At 30.5% G+C, this 20,150-nt stretch overlaps 1 protein-coding gene across 2 annotated transcripts in view; it reads right to left on the minus strand.

Annotated features, from left to right (window-relative positions):
* Positions 1-20,150, minus strand: part of KLHL1 (kelch like family member 1) — a 340,901-nt gene that overhangs the window by 97,322 nt on the left and 223,429 nt on the right. For both annotated transcript variants that reach the window (XM_054586413.1, XM_054586412.1), the window contains one exon: positions 3,301-3,487. In XM_054586413.1, coding sequence (XP_054442388.1) covers positions 3,301-3,487 — 187 coding nt within the window. The remainder of the gene's footprint in view (positions 1-3,300; positions 3,488-20,150) is intronic.

Raw genomic sequence — 20,150 nt, forward strand, 5'->3', positions numbered from 1 at the left:
TGTTAGATTTTTATTTAAGTTTATGAAATATATTTAATATCCAATTCTTATAGGGCTAAGGGTATGGTAAGAATTCTTAAAGTTTCCTTCAAATAAATGTTTGTTTAACTTCTGATTTAATCAGGAAATCTTTGTAAACCTCCTGTATTATAACACTCTGTAAGACTCTATCTTACTGGATAAGTGTAGCAATAAGTTATTAGTATTATTCAACTCTAAAATGAAAGATATTCATAATTCCTAAGAAAGTTCATTTTTTAAGAATCTCTTCATCTTAAAGACTACCGTGTATGATTAAAAATTCAAATTCTGGCAAACATTTTAACTAATTAGACTCTATATTCCCATATTTTTCTGTGCTGTAGCAATTGTATTATATTCACCAGGTTTAAAAATTCAAATTAGTTATGTGCTTTGGTTCTTTATGGTATATTGATTCTTGTATTAAATTATTGTTTATTTTTCAGTCTAGTCACAAGCTTACCAGATTAAATCTGTGCTTTTATTTACTTATTTATTTTTAAAAGTTACATGCACACAATCCAATATACAAATGATGTATTATAGAATTGTATAGCTGAAATTTTATTAATTTTATTAACAAATGTCACCCCAATAAATTCATTAAAATTTTTAAAAAACTAAAGGAAAGCAGTTACTAAAAGTGTTATGTGAAGATTTACAAATGGAATGCATTTTGTCTTGGGTATTCTTTCTGTAGAATACAGTGTTCTTTAAAAACAAATGCCACTCGCCACTTTGTGAAGTGTATGAGTGGCCACTGCGCCCCGCACCGAAGACTAATGCAGAATGGCACTGCACGTGAATTGTGGTTGGAAAAGAATGCCACTCATTTGCCCTTAGAGCTTGATAAACATGTATAAAACTTTTGCTCATTTATGAAATGGGAGACTTTAATGAATGTGTTTATTGAAAGTCACTGGAAACTAGGGTGTTTACTTTTACAAGTAAAATGAACGTGTTACTATGTTACAGTAAACTTTGCACATTTCTACTCCAAGGGACGGCTACTTATGGCATGTGCTGCAGGTTATTTGATATTTATTACTCTCCTAAGGAAAACAAGGATACATGTTAACATTTGTTTTCTTAGCTTGGAAATAAAAAATCTTCTTTGGCATTTTAGTATAATTTCTAACAAGTTTTGGTCATATTTGTATCTGATACATGTTGTTTTCACCACATTTAAAAGAGGGTTTTAAACCACTATATTTTTTCTTTGAAAACTTCTGACATGTTCTCTTAGAGCAGGAATTTTCAACGTTCTTTATCTCATGGTGCATAAAAACAACTAATAAATTTCTGTGGCACACTAAAAAAATATATTTTGACTATCTGATAAAAAATTAGTTATAATTTTGATTCAGTCACATCAGATGGCTATTGTGTTGGCTGTTTTAATTATTTTTTTATTTGACAATTTAAGGGATAAGAGTCATGATCCTGATTATACAGTCAGGTATTGTGTGTTTTTAAAGTTCTTGTAGCATACCAGTGTGATTTATGCCTCACGTCAGTTAAAATTGCTGTCTTAAAGTAATGACACAGATTGGGAGAGCGAAATGGAGGGGATGGGGAAGCTGGGACGGAGTGAGAAAACAAGGTAGAGAGATTAATGTCATTTTCCTAGTTCTTAAAGCAACACGTTATGTATACTTTTTAAACTGATAGTTATGCTAGTGCTCATGTAATATGATAAATACAATAAATCAATATCCCAGTAAATAGGAGTTAGACTTTTCAAAAATTAAACTATTAAAACTAACTAATAGTTACAAGATATGAGGAACCCCCCAAAAACAAGAATTATGTTCTGGAGTGTGGGTCTCCTGTAGTACAGGCTTCCCCTGCTATAGGTGAGTGTTCTAGGAACCCATCTGTATCAGTGTACCAGCCGGTGTTGTAGTGAGAGGCTACTTCTGGCTTCCGTGTATTTTTTATGAAAACTATTTCCACTTGCCCATTTCTTGATGCGTGATATATGAGTGCAGCTGCCTACACCATGCTGAATGCTTAGCAGTTTTTGACCAAAAACAGCAAGATCCAGTGCCTCACCCTCTCTATTTATCCAATCTCATCCTGAGCTACTTTGTTTTGTTTCCCTGGATGAAAAAAAGAGTCCTCAAAGGGAAAAGTATTGCTGATGAGGAAGAGGTGAAACAAAAATCAGCATAAGCACTAAAAGGCATCAAAATCTACAAGTTCAAAAACTGTTTTGAGCAGTGGAAGAATTGTCTCAATAGGTATATTACATCAAATGGAGAGTATTTTGGAGGTGACTGAAATTTAAACATGTAAGAATAAATACACTATTTTTTATAAATAAATTCCATTGTTGCCCCCCTCATATATTAATCAAGAACAAAATGGGAATGAGTAATTTTTTTATTAATGATATTAAGTTGTTTTTTATTTACCTAAATTATTAGCTACTATTTGGGATTTTACTTCACAGTTGTTAAAGTAAGTTTTCTTGCTTCCTTCTGATTTTCATAACAAAGCTCCTTTAGTAGAAGTTGAATAGATGATCACATTCTATTTTTGCCAACTGAGTTTTTTACTTGAGCATTTAATATATTATGGATAATTGCATCACTTATTAGACCCAAAGATATGATACATATTATTTGTCTCTTGTACTTGTTCAAGATAATTGAAACCCAATTAAGAAAGGCTGAAGAGGAAAAATATTAATATTTTTTTCACCAAGAAATGTAAAAACAAAATCTTTGAGTGAATGTGTTCAAATTTTAAACAAAACTCTCACTTCCTTTTGAAGGGCAAAACTGTTAAAACAATTAAATTTGTAAATTATAACTTCCACAATTTTTATACTCATTTAAAATTGTCTATTTATTGGACAGTCTTCTGTATGAGATTTTAAACTTCTCGCAAGCAGAAACTATCTTCATAATAATACTTTCAGCAAGCAAAGACCTGGCCCATTCCCTTTCCATTACTTAGAATGGAAATAGAGTGATCAGTATATCCAAAAAATGATTTGGCCGGTGTTTTCCAAGTGCTTTAGATCTCCCTTTTCATTTCCTATGAAATCTTGTAGATAATGCATAATAGATAAAGGACATAAAGATGAATAAAAAGCAGAGGCAGCAACTACAGACTGAAAATCAAAGGTGTTAATTGTTCCCTTAATCTTAAATCTTAATGCATAAAACTAAGTTTATGAGATGTTTGTTCGCAGTATACAGATTCCAATATTAAAATTGTGTCATGGTATGATACAGTGTGTGTACTATACATAGGTCTCAAATTATATACCTTTGTTGTTATCCATTCCTCCTACAGCATACAGAGTTCCAACCGTGGATTTTCTAGGTTTAGTTCTTGGACTTTGCATTAAAGTTCTTCTTTCTGGCAATAGGTGATATTTCATTGCTTCCAGAATCAACTTTTGACATTCCAGATCATTCTTAAATAATGCATGATTTTCTAGGTCAGCCAGTATCTGTAAATAACACACAATCACTATTAATAATGTTTTATAAAAATGAGCATATGATATCAGTAGTTATAATTAGAAGCTTAATGTCTACAATACTACCCTTTTATTGAGAGGTTTACAGAACGAAATAAGAACTAATTATATTGACAAATAAGTATAAGTAAAATTCATGCCTTCTAAGAAAAACAGAGTAGAAATTGTTTTAAATTCAATATTACTTATCATTTTACTACATATGGTATAAAGGAACTTCCAGAGATCTCTTTTTTCATTTTTTTCTCTTATGAAAGTAGATTATAAATCAAATATAGTTGCCTATGTTGGCCATAAGCATGTCAGGTAAAGAAGATTAAAAAGTAACCTTCAACAAATAAGGTTATAAGACTGTCATAAATACAGGGTGGAGCTAACGTAGTTTATAGCTGTTCATATAGAAAAATAATATAATAATAAATAATACAATAATAAACTGTTTCATATACTTAAACTGTAAACCTACTTTTCCCCGCTTACTTTAAGATCTTCCAGGTACAGTTTAAATGCTTTCAGATGAGGAAAAAAACTCAATAAAAATGAAAGGAAGGCAAAGAAATAGTTTCCAGGAATGGAACAAATATTTTTTTTTTTTTACAAAACTCCAGCACCTCAGAAAACAATAGAGTAAGAGTAACAGTTTTAAGCTCCATTATGTCTCTCTTGGCTGCATCAGTTTTTCATCCCCACAGATTCTGTGGACATTCCCTTAAACACGCTTACAGTATGCTTTATTCTCTTCTTCCTCTGTTGCTGTTTACATTATCTTTTTCCTTGATTCTTTCAGTATCACATTCTCTTTCTGAATGAATCAATGTGTCATTTTGAATGACAGTTAAGTCTGTCACATAGATTTAGAAAATTAATAGTTAATAAAGAAAATTCAACATTGGCTCACTGACCTTTTCTCCTACATTTGTAAGAAATTGTACCGCATCTGAATGCTAAGGTATATTGAGTGAGTCAATTATTATATGATGGCAGCATATAATTAAATAATTAATTGTAATGCTATAATTTTAACTTTAATTAAGTCAACTTATTAAGTCATTGTAATATATACATTACTGTTGGAGGTGCCAGAAAAAAAATAAGAAACATATGTAAGATACGGGAAAAATAAACAGAATAACTCTATGGCTGAATAAGAGCATAATGTATTAGAGTTAACAGATGCTTGGAAGATGGAAGAGAAGATGTTTAAGTCCAGGCTGTGTTTTGTTTCACGTATACTAAGCTAAGTTACCTTCCTACCCATTTTCATTCTGAATACTAAATCAGAAAGAAATAGACAAAGGTGCAGGAATTAGGAAAAAAAATCATAGACAGAGACAACAGCATAGTGATTGCCAGAGGGAAGAGGCGGGTGGGGGGAGGTAGAAGAGGGTAAAGGGGGGAGAAATGGTGATGGAAGGAGACTTGACTTGGTGTGATGCATGCACAGTACAACGTACAGATGATGTGTTATAGAATTCTACACCTGAAATCTACATAATTTTATCAATCATTACCCCAATAAACTCAATAATTTTTTTAAAACTTTCCAAAACAGAGAAAGAGAAGAAAAGATAGTATGAAATAAGATAAGGAATCTCCAGTGGACTATTTTTAAATGACTATTTTACTCTATTAGTAACATTGCTATTTTTAACCACCAAAGAGAATATCATTTTCTACGTAGAACTCCTTGGTCTTTATAAACTTAAAAAAATGTTACATATATATATATAATTTTTATATGGCTCTTGGGCATTTGCATGTCAGAAAACACGTTTCTTAAATCTAAGCCCTTTTCTTGCCTTAAAAAGAAAAGGAGCCTTTACAGCAATAAATTTGTATATGTTAGAAGTTGGTTCACATTAATTCTTTTTTTCCTTCTTTCTATATTTTTCACCTTTTATGGGAAAATTTGGGATTAGTTGATCATTAAAAAACAAAAAAAACCCCACTTTTTAAAAATTAGGCGCACATTCTAGAAATATGCAGATAAATGGTTAACAAATTCTAAATAAAAGAGAAAAAATAGAAAAAAAATACAAAGCTATGTATTCTTTTCCATGATTTTCCGTGTAAAACTATAATTCACAATCAAAATGCTTAACTGGAAGTTTGGATAATGACTTAAGTTTTAGATAAACAGATTCATGACATAGATGTAAATATTGTTCAATTTTGATATATGAATGCAGAGGGTCATTTACAATGATAAGATTTTATATACTACTCTTGATATTTAGGTGACTTTTAACTAATTAGCATTAATTAGATTTAGCTTAAAATGAACACTATGCCTTCTTGGTATTATTGTCACACAAACATTTTTAGCATAACATTTTAATAAATATAATATAAATTTAATTTCTAATATTTTAAACTTTAAAAGGTTTGTATGTTAGTAGTATGGATCCAGTAAGCAATCATTTTTTAATACATAGTTTAGGAATACCAAAATACAAAATTATTTAAATGAAAATTCACTAAATTATATCTCCTATAATGGTTGAATCTATGACTTCTTTTAGTGCTACAAAGAAATACATTGTGTTGGCTTACATTATAATTTTTAATTTCTTGGACAACTTAAAGACAATAGACTAATATTAAATTGATTAATTAATAATAATTTTGGATAAATTTCTGGTTTATAAGTTTAAAAAATTACAATCACTAAAATATTTCTAAATTTCTTTCATTTCTTATTTATATATATAAACTATTGATAAACAGAATATGCAACATATTTTAAATGTTAGTTTATATGGTAAAATTTGTCCAAAAGAAATAAAATGTGTTTTCTTTGACAAAAAATAGCACTTGTTTCCCTGCTTCTAGTTTTCCTGTAGCTGAAAAAAAATGTTATTAAGCCTAAATTATACTATGAGTACCAAAAAAACACAGAGAAATAAGAATATACATGCAAGATAAAATATTATTGATTTGCTTCTTAAGAAAGGAGTTATAGTTTAATAAATTCAGTAACATGACACATACATTAATTATACAATTAAAGTTAAAAACATTAATTTTATGATCTATTTAAATAGCTAAATATATATGTCTAAACACATACATGCAAAGATCTATAAGGGTTCTTCAAAATTTTTATATCATTAATAAGTAATTATAAAAAGAAACTATGAGATATCCTGTAAAAATTAAGTATCAAAGTATAGTCAACTCTAAGTACCTAAGTTTGTAATACTTTCAAGTAACAATGTTTAAAGAAAAATTAACTCCATCTTCACAGAAGCATGGATAATAAAAATATGCTATTAATTATTTATTTCAAAGTATGGCAGGGAAAATATACAAATAAAGTTGGAATTTTAATATTTCTATAAAATGACCAAGATATTCTATACTTTAGTATTATTTTTAATTTTATTAAGAAACTTGTGTAATAAACAATGTCATACTCTTAATAATTTGACAAAGTTCTTTATTTTGAAAGAAATTGAATTCTTCACAAGAACTGTTTTGTATTATTATGTGTTTTCAAATTATTACTTGTAACTATGTCTTGCTTATAATACTATTATTTGTATCTGTATTCCATCTCTCCGACAACGTTTTTTGGATTATTGTTCCATCCCAAAGTAATGCACAAATTCAAAATAATAAAGTGTTTAAACTGACTTTTAAATGTATTTAGATATTCCATAATGATCCAAGATTAACACAAATGTTACTCCTTATATGATGAAAGACATTTTTTTCAATTTTTAATGAAGCCTAAATTGTTGTGACAGCTTCTTTGCTTGTCAAATTTAGAAAAATATTGTTTCATATTAATATATTTATTAATATTTTATATAAATATATAGGTCAACATAATATACAACATGTAAATATACTTAGAAATATACTTGAATTTATTGTACAAGTATTTGTGCAATAGTTGTCCACAAATTATATTTTGTTTTAAGGTCCTACGTAAGAATACCCTAAGCAATCAAGGATAATCATAGTGTAATTTAACTTCCAAAAGAAAATTGCCCTTGGAAGTTTCTCAATATTTTCACGATGTTCTTAAACTTAGAATAATCATCAAATACCTCCTTATAAATTGTGTATTAAACCTGAAAAAAAGATTCCATCGTCTACCAACTAAATATGGTTCGCAACATTTTGTCAACTAGAAGATATATCAGAAATATCCTGAGACTCAGTATGAAGGGTAGCATAAGGTATATTAACAATTAAAATTACATAAAATTCTAAGAGGCGGATCCTTGGTAACCTCTTAGAAATCTTTGTAGGTTTTTCTTTTTTTTTGTAATCAAATAATGACTAGTGGATTATGGTATAAACCTGTAGCTGCAGAATAGAACAAGGTCAAGAAATTTATTTGAGAACATTGTGTATGATATTTAGTATTAACTAATATGAAAATTCAGAATAATTCATCATTAGTAGTTATGACTATCAATAGTAATTTTGACAGAGTATTCTATTTTCCAGAAGTGTAATAAAAGTTTTATTAGAATAAATATATTCTTTACACTGTGTGCACTAAAACTTTTTTGTCCTTTTATTCATTTTTCTTAAAGTTCCATTGCTTTTAAACTTTCTTTGCCTTGATTAGATAAAAATAAAAAGAAATGTGATTATTAAAACAATAGTTCTTAAAAATGACCGTTGCATTTGTTATTAAATATAATTTGCTGATTTTTTAACCATAGCTTAAAAAAGCCATATGTTTAGCAAAATAAAAATATTAATGAGTGTTTTAATTTGGCATGTTTACACATAGGTACTCCTCAAACTTCAGTTTTCTAAGAATATTTAAATGTATATATTTCAACTGTTGGCAATAAATTAAAAATTATAACTGAAACTACTGCTTCGTAAAAATGGAATTTGTTATTCAAGAGCTAGAGTTTACATTGTTTTTCCACAATCCAAATTAGAAAATAAAATAAAATTTCATGTAATTCAAAAAATTGCATACTTTCTGTATAATTCACCTTACAATGTCAGAGAAAATATTCTCTTGGAGAGAATCTTTGTCATGATTTTCTGCATTAATTTGCACATAATAAATACTCAACATTGTAAACTCTTTTCTTATCAAGAGCAAACAAAATCAAATGTATGGATGTATTTGTGCTATAAAACTTACCCTTATTACATAAAGGGCATACAACTTTAATTTTATATTAAAAGACAGAAATATTTGCATTATAAAAATTGCTAATATAGATAACCTTCTTAAATATTATGTCATTAAGCAAATATTATGGCAACATACTCCTATAAATAAGAAAATACCTATATTTTAAGCTGCTAAGTAAGATTAATACTACATGAATAAAGGCATAATTTGAAAGGCAAAGTGATTAACAGATTCTGTACAAAACATAGGAAACACATCTATACCTTCCAACTGGTCAGAGAACCCATAAAAAAAAAGGAATGCAATATTGAATAAACACATAAGGAAAGATAAATTTAAACTTAGTGTGGACCAAAGAAAGTATTGCCTCTTCTTACACTATATCCTAGGGCTATCAAGGTTATGAAAACATTCTCACATTCATATGAACGTGACAAAATTTCATATACTCCATATTATTGCATAATATTTCAGTTTTGTTTTGCTACTGGGTGTTGTGCTAAAAAATCAACTTACAAGATTTGAATCTATAAAACAAGTTTGAGTTCTATTAGAAGTGACAATCCTTAGAAAACAAGTGCCAGTTTCATTTCCATTCTTTCAAGTTTTCTGTCTGGCAGAATGAATAAGATAAATGATAAAATATTATATGCAGTAAGCTGTGTGAAAAATTATTTTCTACTTCAATGTCTTATAAATAGGTCTGATACAAATAAAATATTTTCAGGCATCTATAGTAAGCAGTTTCTAAGACATTCCACAGGGAAACAATGATTAACTGTAACCTCAATGCTAAGTAACTTATTTAATAGTGCCAGGTGCTGGTGAAAAGAGAAAGTTCAGTTCAGTTATCAAAACCTTACTAGCAACACAATAAATGGTGAAGTCATAGGTAGGGCTGTCCCACTTCACAAGAGAAACCATAAACTAGAAAAATTTTCTGTACATCTACTCCTTTTCAGACAGATGTTCAAAGAATTAGAAAAAAATGGACAAGTGAATTGAAAACTTGACAATATTAGTTGGATCCCCAATGCTCACAGCATTTCCTCAGTTATTATTTGTTTCTGCTGTGACTAGAATAGTGTAACTTTGCACAAAGAGAAAATAGGTCAACTGTAGCCAGACTATCAGTCTGCAGTCTGAAAGAAACTCATCCAAATAAGTAGAAAGATCCTCATATTATACTTAAAATCCCATTAGGATTAAGTGAAAATAAATTTGGCAAAAAAAATAATATCATGAGATTTAAGAGACTGAAATATTTTCTTGTCCTTTTTACTGATATAACCACTGTCCCAGCTAAATTATTCGAGGATATTATTTCTATTTTAAATAAATGAGAAAAGTACATATAATACAGTTTTTTTAATGCTCTTCTTCAGTGCTATCATTTCAAAAAGAAAACAAATTACTGACAAGCTAAGGCTTACATCAAGTACAAATGAATGATTCTTGCTCAAGTGTTCTTAAAAACAAGAAGAAACCATCTAGAAATAAAGAGCAAGTTCATTACATTTATTTTGAATACAGAAATATTTCATTGCCCTAAGACGAAAAGTAATTGACTAAGTTGACAGTAAAAATGGAAGAGAATAATGACATAACAAAACAAGTAGAAATTATAAAATTAACTGAAATTATAGTTCCTATCAGCAACAAATGAAATGGGTGTTAGCCTTCTTTTTTTATTGTTGCTCATTACATTACAGTTGTCTCAATTTTCCCCAGTTGCTCTCCCCTGCCCTGCGCCCTGTCCCCTGCCCCCTCAGTCAGTCCCCACCCTGTCGTTCATTCCCATGGGCCCTTTATACACGTTCCTTGACTAGACCCCTCCCCTTCTTTCCCCCATTATCACTCTCCGCGCTCCCCTCTGGTCACTGTCAGTTTGTTCCTTATTTCCACGTCTCTGGTTCTATTTTGCTCGCTTATTTGTTTTGTTGATTAGGTTCCACTTATAGGTGAGATCATACGGTATTTTGCCTTTCACCACCTGGCTTACTATAATTTATGATTAACTTTTATTTATTTAATATGGGTTTTCAGTCATACAGATATTTTTTGAAAGCTCAGTTTTTTTTGAAACTGAAATAAGTGATCCTCTTCTCTGTTTGAATATTATCCTTTTTCTGAAAAATATTATTGCATTCTTTTTTTTTCTTATTTAATCCTTTTTTTTTAATTAATTTATTTACTTTTTAAATACATTTGTCTCTGCCTTCCCCCCACCACTTTCCCTTGCCCCCTCCTCTCTTCCCTCCCTCAGCTCTTCCCCTTTGGTTTTGTCCATGAGTCCTTGCTATATGTTCCTTGACTTTCCCCTTCCCTTCCCTTTCCCTGTGCCCTCCTTCCCTCTTGTCTCTGTTGATTTCTTTTCCTTTCAGTGTTGCTGGTCATATTTTCCTTGCTTCTTTGCATTGTTGGTTAGCTAAGTAGCCTCTGGACTTTTCATGCATTCATTCAGCAAATATTTAGTCAATGCTATTTTTGTTTCAAGTGCTATAATAGGTCCCAAATACCTGCAGCCTCTGTCGCCACTAATTTATTCTACTCAAGCCCACCCTTCTTCCCATCCCTTAGTACACCTTCATTAATTTATTCATTTCTAAGCTATATTCAAAACCATTCATTATATTCATATTGTTTGCAAGACATTGTTCAACACACTCAGAGCAGCATGGCAAAAACTCTGTAACATAATTCCATATTAGCTATTTAGTTACTTTCAACAATACTCCAGTGTGCATTATTCTGTATTTCATCATTTAAATTTTCTGATCTCTTTCATCTGAATAGATCATGTCTTTTTTAAAAAAGAAATATATATGTAATATTTGTTATACTTTTTCTTTCTGGGGTCTGTCCATTAAAGCATCTCCCCATTTTTCGAGTCCAGTTTAAGTTCTTTTACTTTATTGAGCATTTACCTAATTGCTCAGGCTACAGTTAACACAATTGGCTTTTTAAAAATCATATCAGACTTTAAGCAGTTGCCATCTGTGTAGTCAGATAAGGGTTTATTAGTCATTCTAAGTCATAAACTTATAAGAAATTAGGAGAAATGTCTGGCAACTCTTGCTGGGTACCATTACCAGGGTTAGAGGCTCATAAGAGTCACTACATAACTATTTAAGTGACTGATCATTTACTATGATTACAGTATCTATTATTTTATTTTTAAATAATGTATTCAGTTGAAGTCTAAAACTAGAAAATGTATAGGCAAAAACATATTCACTATCATATCTCAAATTACTTGCATAAATTAATTACCCTCAAAATATGTATGGTTTTTCAGAAATATCTTTGCTTAACAGCCAATCAAATATTTATATTTTTACATTATTTTTTTAAATGATTTATCCTATATCCAGCTGGTGACATGCTTATTTCCAGTCAATAGCAAAATTCTGTTGTATAAATAATTTGGGATCTTGTGCGCTTTTCCCTTTAATTTCCAAATCTATCTGCTGGTTGATATTCATATTAACTCATAAATTTTTTTAAAAAAGATTAATAATTTTAAATCTTGTATGTGGTACAAATAATCATAAACAAATTCAGACTAATTCCCGCACAGTGACCTCAAACATAAACATTCAAAATGTATTGTCTTTCTTGTTTAATTCCTTGCGTTATGGTTGAAAGTATTTTCTAATGTAACTCAAAACACCTGGTTCATATTCATCCCCCACTGTATCTCCAGACCAGCTTTCTCCTTTGACGGGTTGATTCTACTTGCTATCTCCCACACGGACAATTTATTACATCTTTAATGTGATTTTTAAATCTTTGAACTCTCAGATTTTTAGTTAAGAATACTTGTTTTACCTGTGTTTTAAATGAATTTTTTAAATAAAGTTTGTCTTTCATGTATAAATCAATATCCTTAGGACTTAGACTTTGATCTGCCATTTAATTCATGGTTTAGTACGGTATTGCTTACAGTTAGTACTCACCAGTAGAAACATATACTGCTTTTATCTTGCTTTATGATTTTATATGTACTGTCTCACTTCTAAATATTAACTGTATTTATTTGAATTTCAAAGGCGTAATCTAGAGCAGAATATATTTATAAAATTCTGTTATTTGTGATCTACTGCAAGAGGCTAATTGGAAAAGAACATGTTTATATGAGTGCAGATATATCAAAGAGATCATTATTTCTGTTTATTCTTCTTTAAGATCGTTCACAGAGACATTCCTGATGAGGAAATACAGAGCAGTCATCTCTGCCATCTCAGTGAGGAATCAGACGCAGGGTGGAACTGAGAAGAATTTAAGTTGCATAGTTGTGGCTTTTGAGGACATCATGAGATTTTGATGGAGAGATTTGCTTAATCTGTAGCACTGAATTAATTTAAAACAATCTTAATCGTTGAGTTGCACATAGTAACAACTTGTTAAATATGTACTGGAATGTGTTTGTGTTATAGCCTGCATGACAAGTACCTAGGGCTCAGTATTTGTTTGTAGAGATAGTACACCTGAAAACATTTAATAGTGTTTGATAAATACTATTAATACATCAATAAAATTTCACTTTTGCTAGAATAAAACTATTAATAGACATTTGTATTTGTCTTTTTTCTTACTTTTTCTAAACCCCTCCTTCTTTTCTAAAGATGCATAGCATGTTCCACCTACATGCCTGATAACTATTATAGACTTTCCATGGTATAAACAATCTCTCAAGTTATAATTTACACTAACCTTCTGGATCACTTTTTCTTGCAGAACTCATTTATTTGCTAGTTACCAAAACTCAAAATATCAATATCCTAAAGAAAACAAATCTTATAAACCTTTGATTTTTATTAGTTGCATAGTTTTACTCATATCTTATAAGATTAGTTATATTTAAATATTGGCTCCTATTGTCTGAAATTGATGAACTGTATTATAGCCAAGTGAGGTACTCAAGTCATAATCTGAATTCAAGCCATCTTGTGATAGGTAAAATACTCCTGAGAAAATAAATTTTAATTGTGATATTCAGTGTGATCCTGCATTTCTATACACATTTTTTTACAAGAAATTTCCCTGAATTAGGAGGTAATGTCCACATACTAACCATAGCTAAGAGGTACAATGGACTAAATACAAGGGTTATTCTCAAAAATACCTTTGCTGAGGAGGACATATCTGCAAGTGGCTTACACAATATATTCAGAACTGTCTTAAGCCTGTAGAGAGCATCTGGTGCTATAAGAAAGATTGAAAATTAATCCTCTGCTTCTTCCATATTTTATCACAGAGACGTTAATTCTGATGGTAAGAAGCAAATGATGGTCGTGGAAGTTCTTTGACACAAGTCAGCAGAAAAGCAATGGAAGGGACTTCATTCATTACTATTTGGAAAACCGGATCCACTGATTCAATAATAATGTGGACCTAGCATTAAATTTCCATTTTGCCTTAGCCATATCTCAATTGTCTTTAAATAAAGCCTTTTAATTTCTCTCACAGTAATTATAAGGCATCAGTTAGTATTTCACTTCCCTGATTTCACTAAGGGAAGATGGAGAGAGAATTTTAATCACTGCCTATTTGCAAATTTCCAGCTTTTTTAGCTTTAATCTGATCAAAGCCCAACATACATCTTTTGATCATCATCACTGAAATAAGTTTCTGTGAAAGTATCAAGGTGGATGTATCCTGCAAATCAATAAGGGATTATAACAATCCTCCCAAGTGATGTTAATTCCACTGGGCATACCTTCTGTCTGTAGAATTTCTAAAGTCTGGGTATGAAATGAGTTGTTCAAACCTCTTGCCTGAACAAACTCAGGGATAAAGAAAATATAAGCTTATTAATCTTACTATTAAAGGCCTTAAAATGCCAGATACTTCTGTAGAAGTTCCTAACTTAAATAATTTATAGTATAATTTACATTATAATGGAGCACATAATTACTATTGTGCAGTACTTACAGTTAGTGTGTATTAGCTGTTGAGGAGCCTAATAATATAGCTTTATGTCACTGCACTGTTTTCAGTTGGTTGACCTTTTCAAAACAGGAATCATTAAAGTATTCACTTTCTGTTCTTTAACACTTCTGGACTTAATTAACAGCTGAAAGTCATTGAAAAAAACTACATTAATCAATTATATACATATAATTAATCATTATATATATTATATATTAATCAATTATATATAATATATATATTATAATTATATATATATATATATATATATAAGTGCACACACACTTAAAGTGGTATTCACCAGATTCGACATTTCCAATTCGGATATTTATCCTAAAAGAAAAAATACTAACTAAGAAAGATATCCGCAGCCCCGTGCCCACTGCAGCGTTTTTTACAATAGTCAAGACATGGAAGCAAACTTTGTCCATCAATAGATGAATCGATAAAGAAAAGGTGATATACATACCAATATATGTATAAGGAAGTATTATTCAGCCTTAAAAAAAAGAAGGGAACCCTGTCATTTGCAACAACATGTTTGGAACTTGAGGGCATTATCCTAAGTGAAATAAGTAAGACAGAGAAAGACAAATACCAGAGTATCTTGCTAATACGTGGACTCTAAAGAAATCCTGAACTCATTCGTAAAAGCACATACTGGTGGCTGCCAGGAACAAGAGGTAAGAGTGGGTGACCAAAATCAGTGAAGGTGATAAAAAGCACAAACTTCTAGTTTTAAAATAATTAAGTCCCAGGGATATAATGCACAGTGTAGTGACTATAGTTGATAATACTGTATTGTATATTTGAAAGTTGAGAATCCACCAAGACCCAGAGAAGAGTGTATAGGAGATAAGCATTTCCACCATTTTAAAAACATACATGCATCCTCTTTCAAGAGACACCACCTTAGGGAGAAGGAAGATTGGTTAGGAGAGCCCGTGAGAGGGAAGAGAGAGCCCTGATAAAAACTTGGACTTTCCATTTCCTGAAGAGTCATAGTTGTGAACCATATTATTTTTTCTATAGTTTTTTAACAATTAAGTATGAATTATTCTGCCATCAATAAGAATAGGAAAAAAACAAAATGACATCAGTTAAAAAATTAAATGATTTCTTTCTTTGTAGAAATATGAGTTAAAATGTCTATTTCTGATATTTAGGAGAGTACATTTAATTAATTGATGTAATCAATATTAGTATGTTCATACTATTTTAGGAGTACTGTCTTATGAACACAAATTATTTTTGAACTCAAAAGGGTCATAAATTACTAAGAGAAAGTGGGTGTAAGTATAAGAATATAACTAAAATATTCTATTAGTAAAGATAACTACTAATAGATATATAGGTAAATTGTTTTAATAGACAGACATACTTAGCAAAGTGTTATATGGTAAAGAAATACAACAGGGATCTTTCTTCCCTGAATCAATAAGGATAAAGACCTATTTTCCAAGCATGGAGAGAAGTAAAGGATATTTCAAGAAGATTCTAGGTCCAGAGGATTAAAGGGAAATCTGGTAGAATTCAAGGTAATGATATTTATCAAAACCCCAAAGGCAAAGAAAGTAAAAGCAAGCATATATAAATGGGACTATATTAAACTAAAAAGTTTCTGCACAGCAAAAGATTTCAACAAAACAAAATTCAACCAACCAAATGGGAGAAGATGTTTGCAAACAACAGCTCTGACAAGGGGTTAATATCCAAAGTCTATAAAGAATTCATACAACTCAAACAGTCTAATTAAAAAATGGAGCCCTGGCTGGTGTGGCACAGTGGACTGAGCACCAGCCTGTGAACCAAAAGGTCACCAGTTTGATTCCCAGTCAGGGCACATGCCTGGGTTGCAAGACAAGTCCCCAACAGGGGGTGTGTACGAGGCAACCACACATTGATGTTTCTCACCCTCTCTCCCTTCCCCTCCCTAAAAAGAAATAAAATCTTTTTAAAAAAATGGGAAGAGGACCTGAACAGATACTTCACTGAAAAAGACATACAAATGGCCAGAAGATATATGAAAAGATGCTCAACTTCACGAGCTATTAGGAAGATACAAATCAAAGCTACAATGAGATACTACCTCACACCTGTTAGAATGGCTATTGTCAACAATACAAAGTAATAACAAGTGTTGGAGAGGCTGTGGAGAATAAAAAAACCCTCATTCATGGCTGGTGGGAATGCAAACTCCTACAGACACTATGGAAAACAGTATGGATGTACCTTAAAAAACTTAGAATAGAGTTACCATATGACCCAGGAACCACTTTTCTGGATAAATACCCCAAAACTTTAAAAAAACATTTATTTTCAAACATATGTACACCCCTTTGATCATTGCAGCATTATTTACAGTGTCCAGGACATGGAAACAACCCAAGTGTCCTTCAACAGGTGATTGGATGAAGAAGATATTGTACATATACCCAATGGACTACTACTCAGCCATAAGAAAAGATGAAATACATGGATGGACCTTGAGAATATTATGCTAAGCAAAATAAGTTGGTCAGAAAAAGATAAGAACCATATGATTTCACTCATATGCATTATATAAAACTGAAAGCAAAAAATGAACGAACAAGAAAAACAAACAAAAATCACAGACACAGACAACAAAGAGAATGTTGGTTATCAGAGAAGAAAGGGGATTTGAGGAGGATAAAAAGGATAAAAGGGGGTCAAATATATGGTGACAAAAGATAATTTGACTTTGTGTCGTGGTTGCACATTGTAATATGCAGCTCATGTATCATAGAAATGTATACTTGAAACCTATGTGATCTTATTAACCAATGTCACCTCAACACATTTCATAAAAAGAAAAAATAAAGTAAAAATAAAAAATACAACTTGCTTAGTGAGAATATATCCTTAATAAAACCTCTCTCTCTCTCTCCTTCTCTATATCATCTCTATGGTTATCTATTTCAATTTCTATTTATTTATTCATTCATCCAAACTTCCATCCTTATATGTCAAGTAGTATAAACATATAACCCTAATATCTTTATTGATCCTCTTTTTTCTCATTCAGCACATCAAATTTCCTAGACAATATGTGCAATTTGGCCTTCCAAGTATATCCAGAACATATTTAGTACTACAACCTTGGGATAAATTAATATTTATATCACCTAGACTATTGTAATATCTCTTAACTGGTATGTCTGCCTCCAAAGTTTCTTAAGTAAGCAGTGTTGGTTATTTTTCCTTCACTTTCCCATTATTTACGCTATTCTTGTTCTGTTAAGTGCCTTATGAGCCTGAATTATCCGGAATTTCATCATCTGGCTCCTTTGATGATTTGCTATTGGCTGAGTCCAATCAACAGAATTAATAAGCAGAAAGAAAATTAAATCAAAGTTAATATTTCTTCCATAGCCTCTGCCTTATGGGCTGTAATGGTTTCTATTTTGCTTCTTTCAAAAACAAATGAACAAATTTATCTGCATAGTTACAGATAATATGGCATAAAATTTTAGCACGGACTTAAAAATGAATAAATTTAATGGAATATTTATAGATTCAGGAGTCCAAAGTTATGGGTATAAGTCACGGTTATAACTCTTTCAAACTTTATGAGCATGAGCAGGACACTCAATTTCATGAATTTTTATTTTTCATACATAAAATGTAGATAATGCTTTTTTTACATTACTTAAAACATTATGTTGCAATGTGATCAGTTATGTGAAAATATTTTAATATAAATAACATAATATTATTTAAAATTGTTTCCAAGATTTACTAATTTTAAAATTAAAAATTCTTGAACAAGATATCTATTGAAATCTATTCATTCCCATATGATTCTAATTGCATATTATCTCAAAGATTCCATCACCTAAGATGAATTCATGAATAGGATTCTTAATTAACTATAAGCTAATGAAATTTGACAAAGTGTAAGCTATCTTTTCTTCTGTGATAGTAATAGGGGGATAGTTTATACATTTTATGTAATTTCTTATACTTCCTGGGTAATCTCTCCTCTATATGGAGAATTCTGATCAAAATATAGAGAGAGTACTGAAATCTAGTCTTTGAGGGAGACGAAAGATGTTTTCTTAATAGCAACTCTAACTTATTTCAGAAATGTTTTAAGAAATACAAGCTAGTAAATATTACTCTATGCACTACTCTCTAAATTTTTTGTTGTATGTTGCCAAATTAGTGAAATTACTTTGTGGGCTTTTAAGTTTTAGTGTCCATATTATTTTCCAAGGAACTATAGATTTCTCTGATTTAATATCTCCAACTTTTATGCTTTCTGCTTCTAAATTCTTATAGGTAAATAATGTATATGCACATTTTGTTAATATTCCAATGTATCTGTTGACTTTTTGTTTTTAAAACAGTTTCAGTGGTTTTATACTAATACAAATCCATGCAGCATTTTACAAAAAAGTTTATGATATCATAATTTGGTCAGTCTAACCTCTTATCTTGTCCTAAAAGAAAAAGAAGAGAGCAAATAATTGAAGATGATTAGCAAAGAATATCATTATTTTGTTTTACAAATTACCAATATTTACCAGTATTTGAATCAGAGGAAGGGCCATACATAATCTTTTAACATGTATCACATAATAAGATAATAGAGATTTCCAGCAAACAATAAAAAAACAAAGTGTCTTAAGGGAAACACTTTTGCTTTTTACTAATTGTGTATGATATTGGCTATAGGTTTGTCATGTATGGCCTTTATTATGTTGAGGTATGATCTTTCTTTCCCACTTTCCTGAGTTTTTTTTATCATAAATTTGTGTTGGATTTCATCAAATGCTTTTTTGGCATCTATTGATATGATCATGTGATTTTTTGTCCTTCATTTCCTTTATGTAATATTATTATATTTATTGACTAGCAAATATTATACCAAACTACCATCCCCAAAATGATATCCTCAGTCATGATGCATGATCATTTTGATGTATTGCTGAATCTAGTTTGCTAATATTTTGTGGAGGATTTTAGCATCTATGTTCATAGAGACATTGACCTGTAATTTTCTTTCTTTGCAGTGTCCTTATCTGGTTTTGGAATTAGGATAATGCTGGCTTCATAAAAAGAGGGTGGAACTCTTCCCTCCACTTGAATTTTTTAGAATAGTTCAAGAAGGATAGGTGTTAGTTCTTACTTAAATGTTTAGTAAAATTCACATGTGAAGCCTTCCAGTCTAGGACTTTTGTTTGCTGGAAGTTTTTTGATTACTGTTTCAATTTTATTAGTTGTTATTGGTCTATTCAGGTTTTCTGATTATTTCTGACTCAGTTTGGAAAATTGTATGGTTTTAGAAATTTATCTATTTCACACATGTTGTCCAATTTTTTTGGCATAGAGTTGCTCATTGTATTTTCTTACAGTTCTTTGTGTTTCTGTGATGTCAGTTGTTACTTCTCCTCATTAATTTTTAATTTTGTTTACTTGGGTCCTCTCTCTTTTTTTCTTGATGAGTCTGGTTAAAGGTTCATCAATCTTGTTTATCTTTTCAAAGAACAAGCTTTTGGTTTTATTGATCTTTTGTATTCTTTTTTAGTCTCTATGTTATTTATTCCTGCTCTTGATTTT

Source organism: Pteronotus mesoamericanus, unplaced genomic scaffold (assembly GCF_021234165.1).
Source record: "Pteronotus mesoamericanus isolate MK-2021 breed Mesoamerican mustached bat unplaced genomic scaffold, CSHL_Meso_final contig_94, whole genome shotgun sequence".
NCBI classification, from domain to species: domain Eukaryota; kingdom Metazoa; phylum Chordata; class Mammalia; order Chiroptera; family Mormoopidae; genus Pteronotus; species Pteronotus mesoamericanus.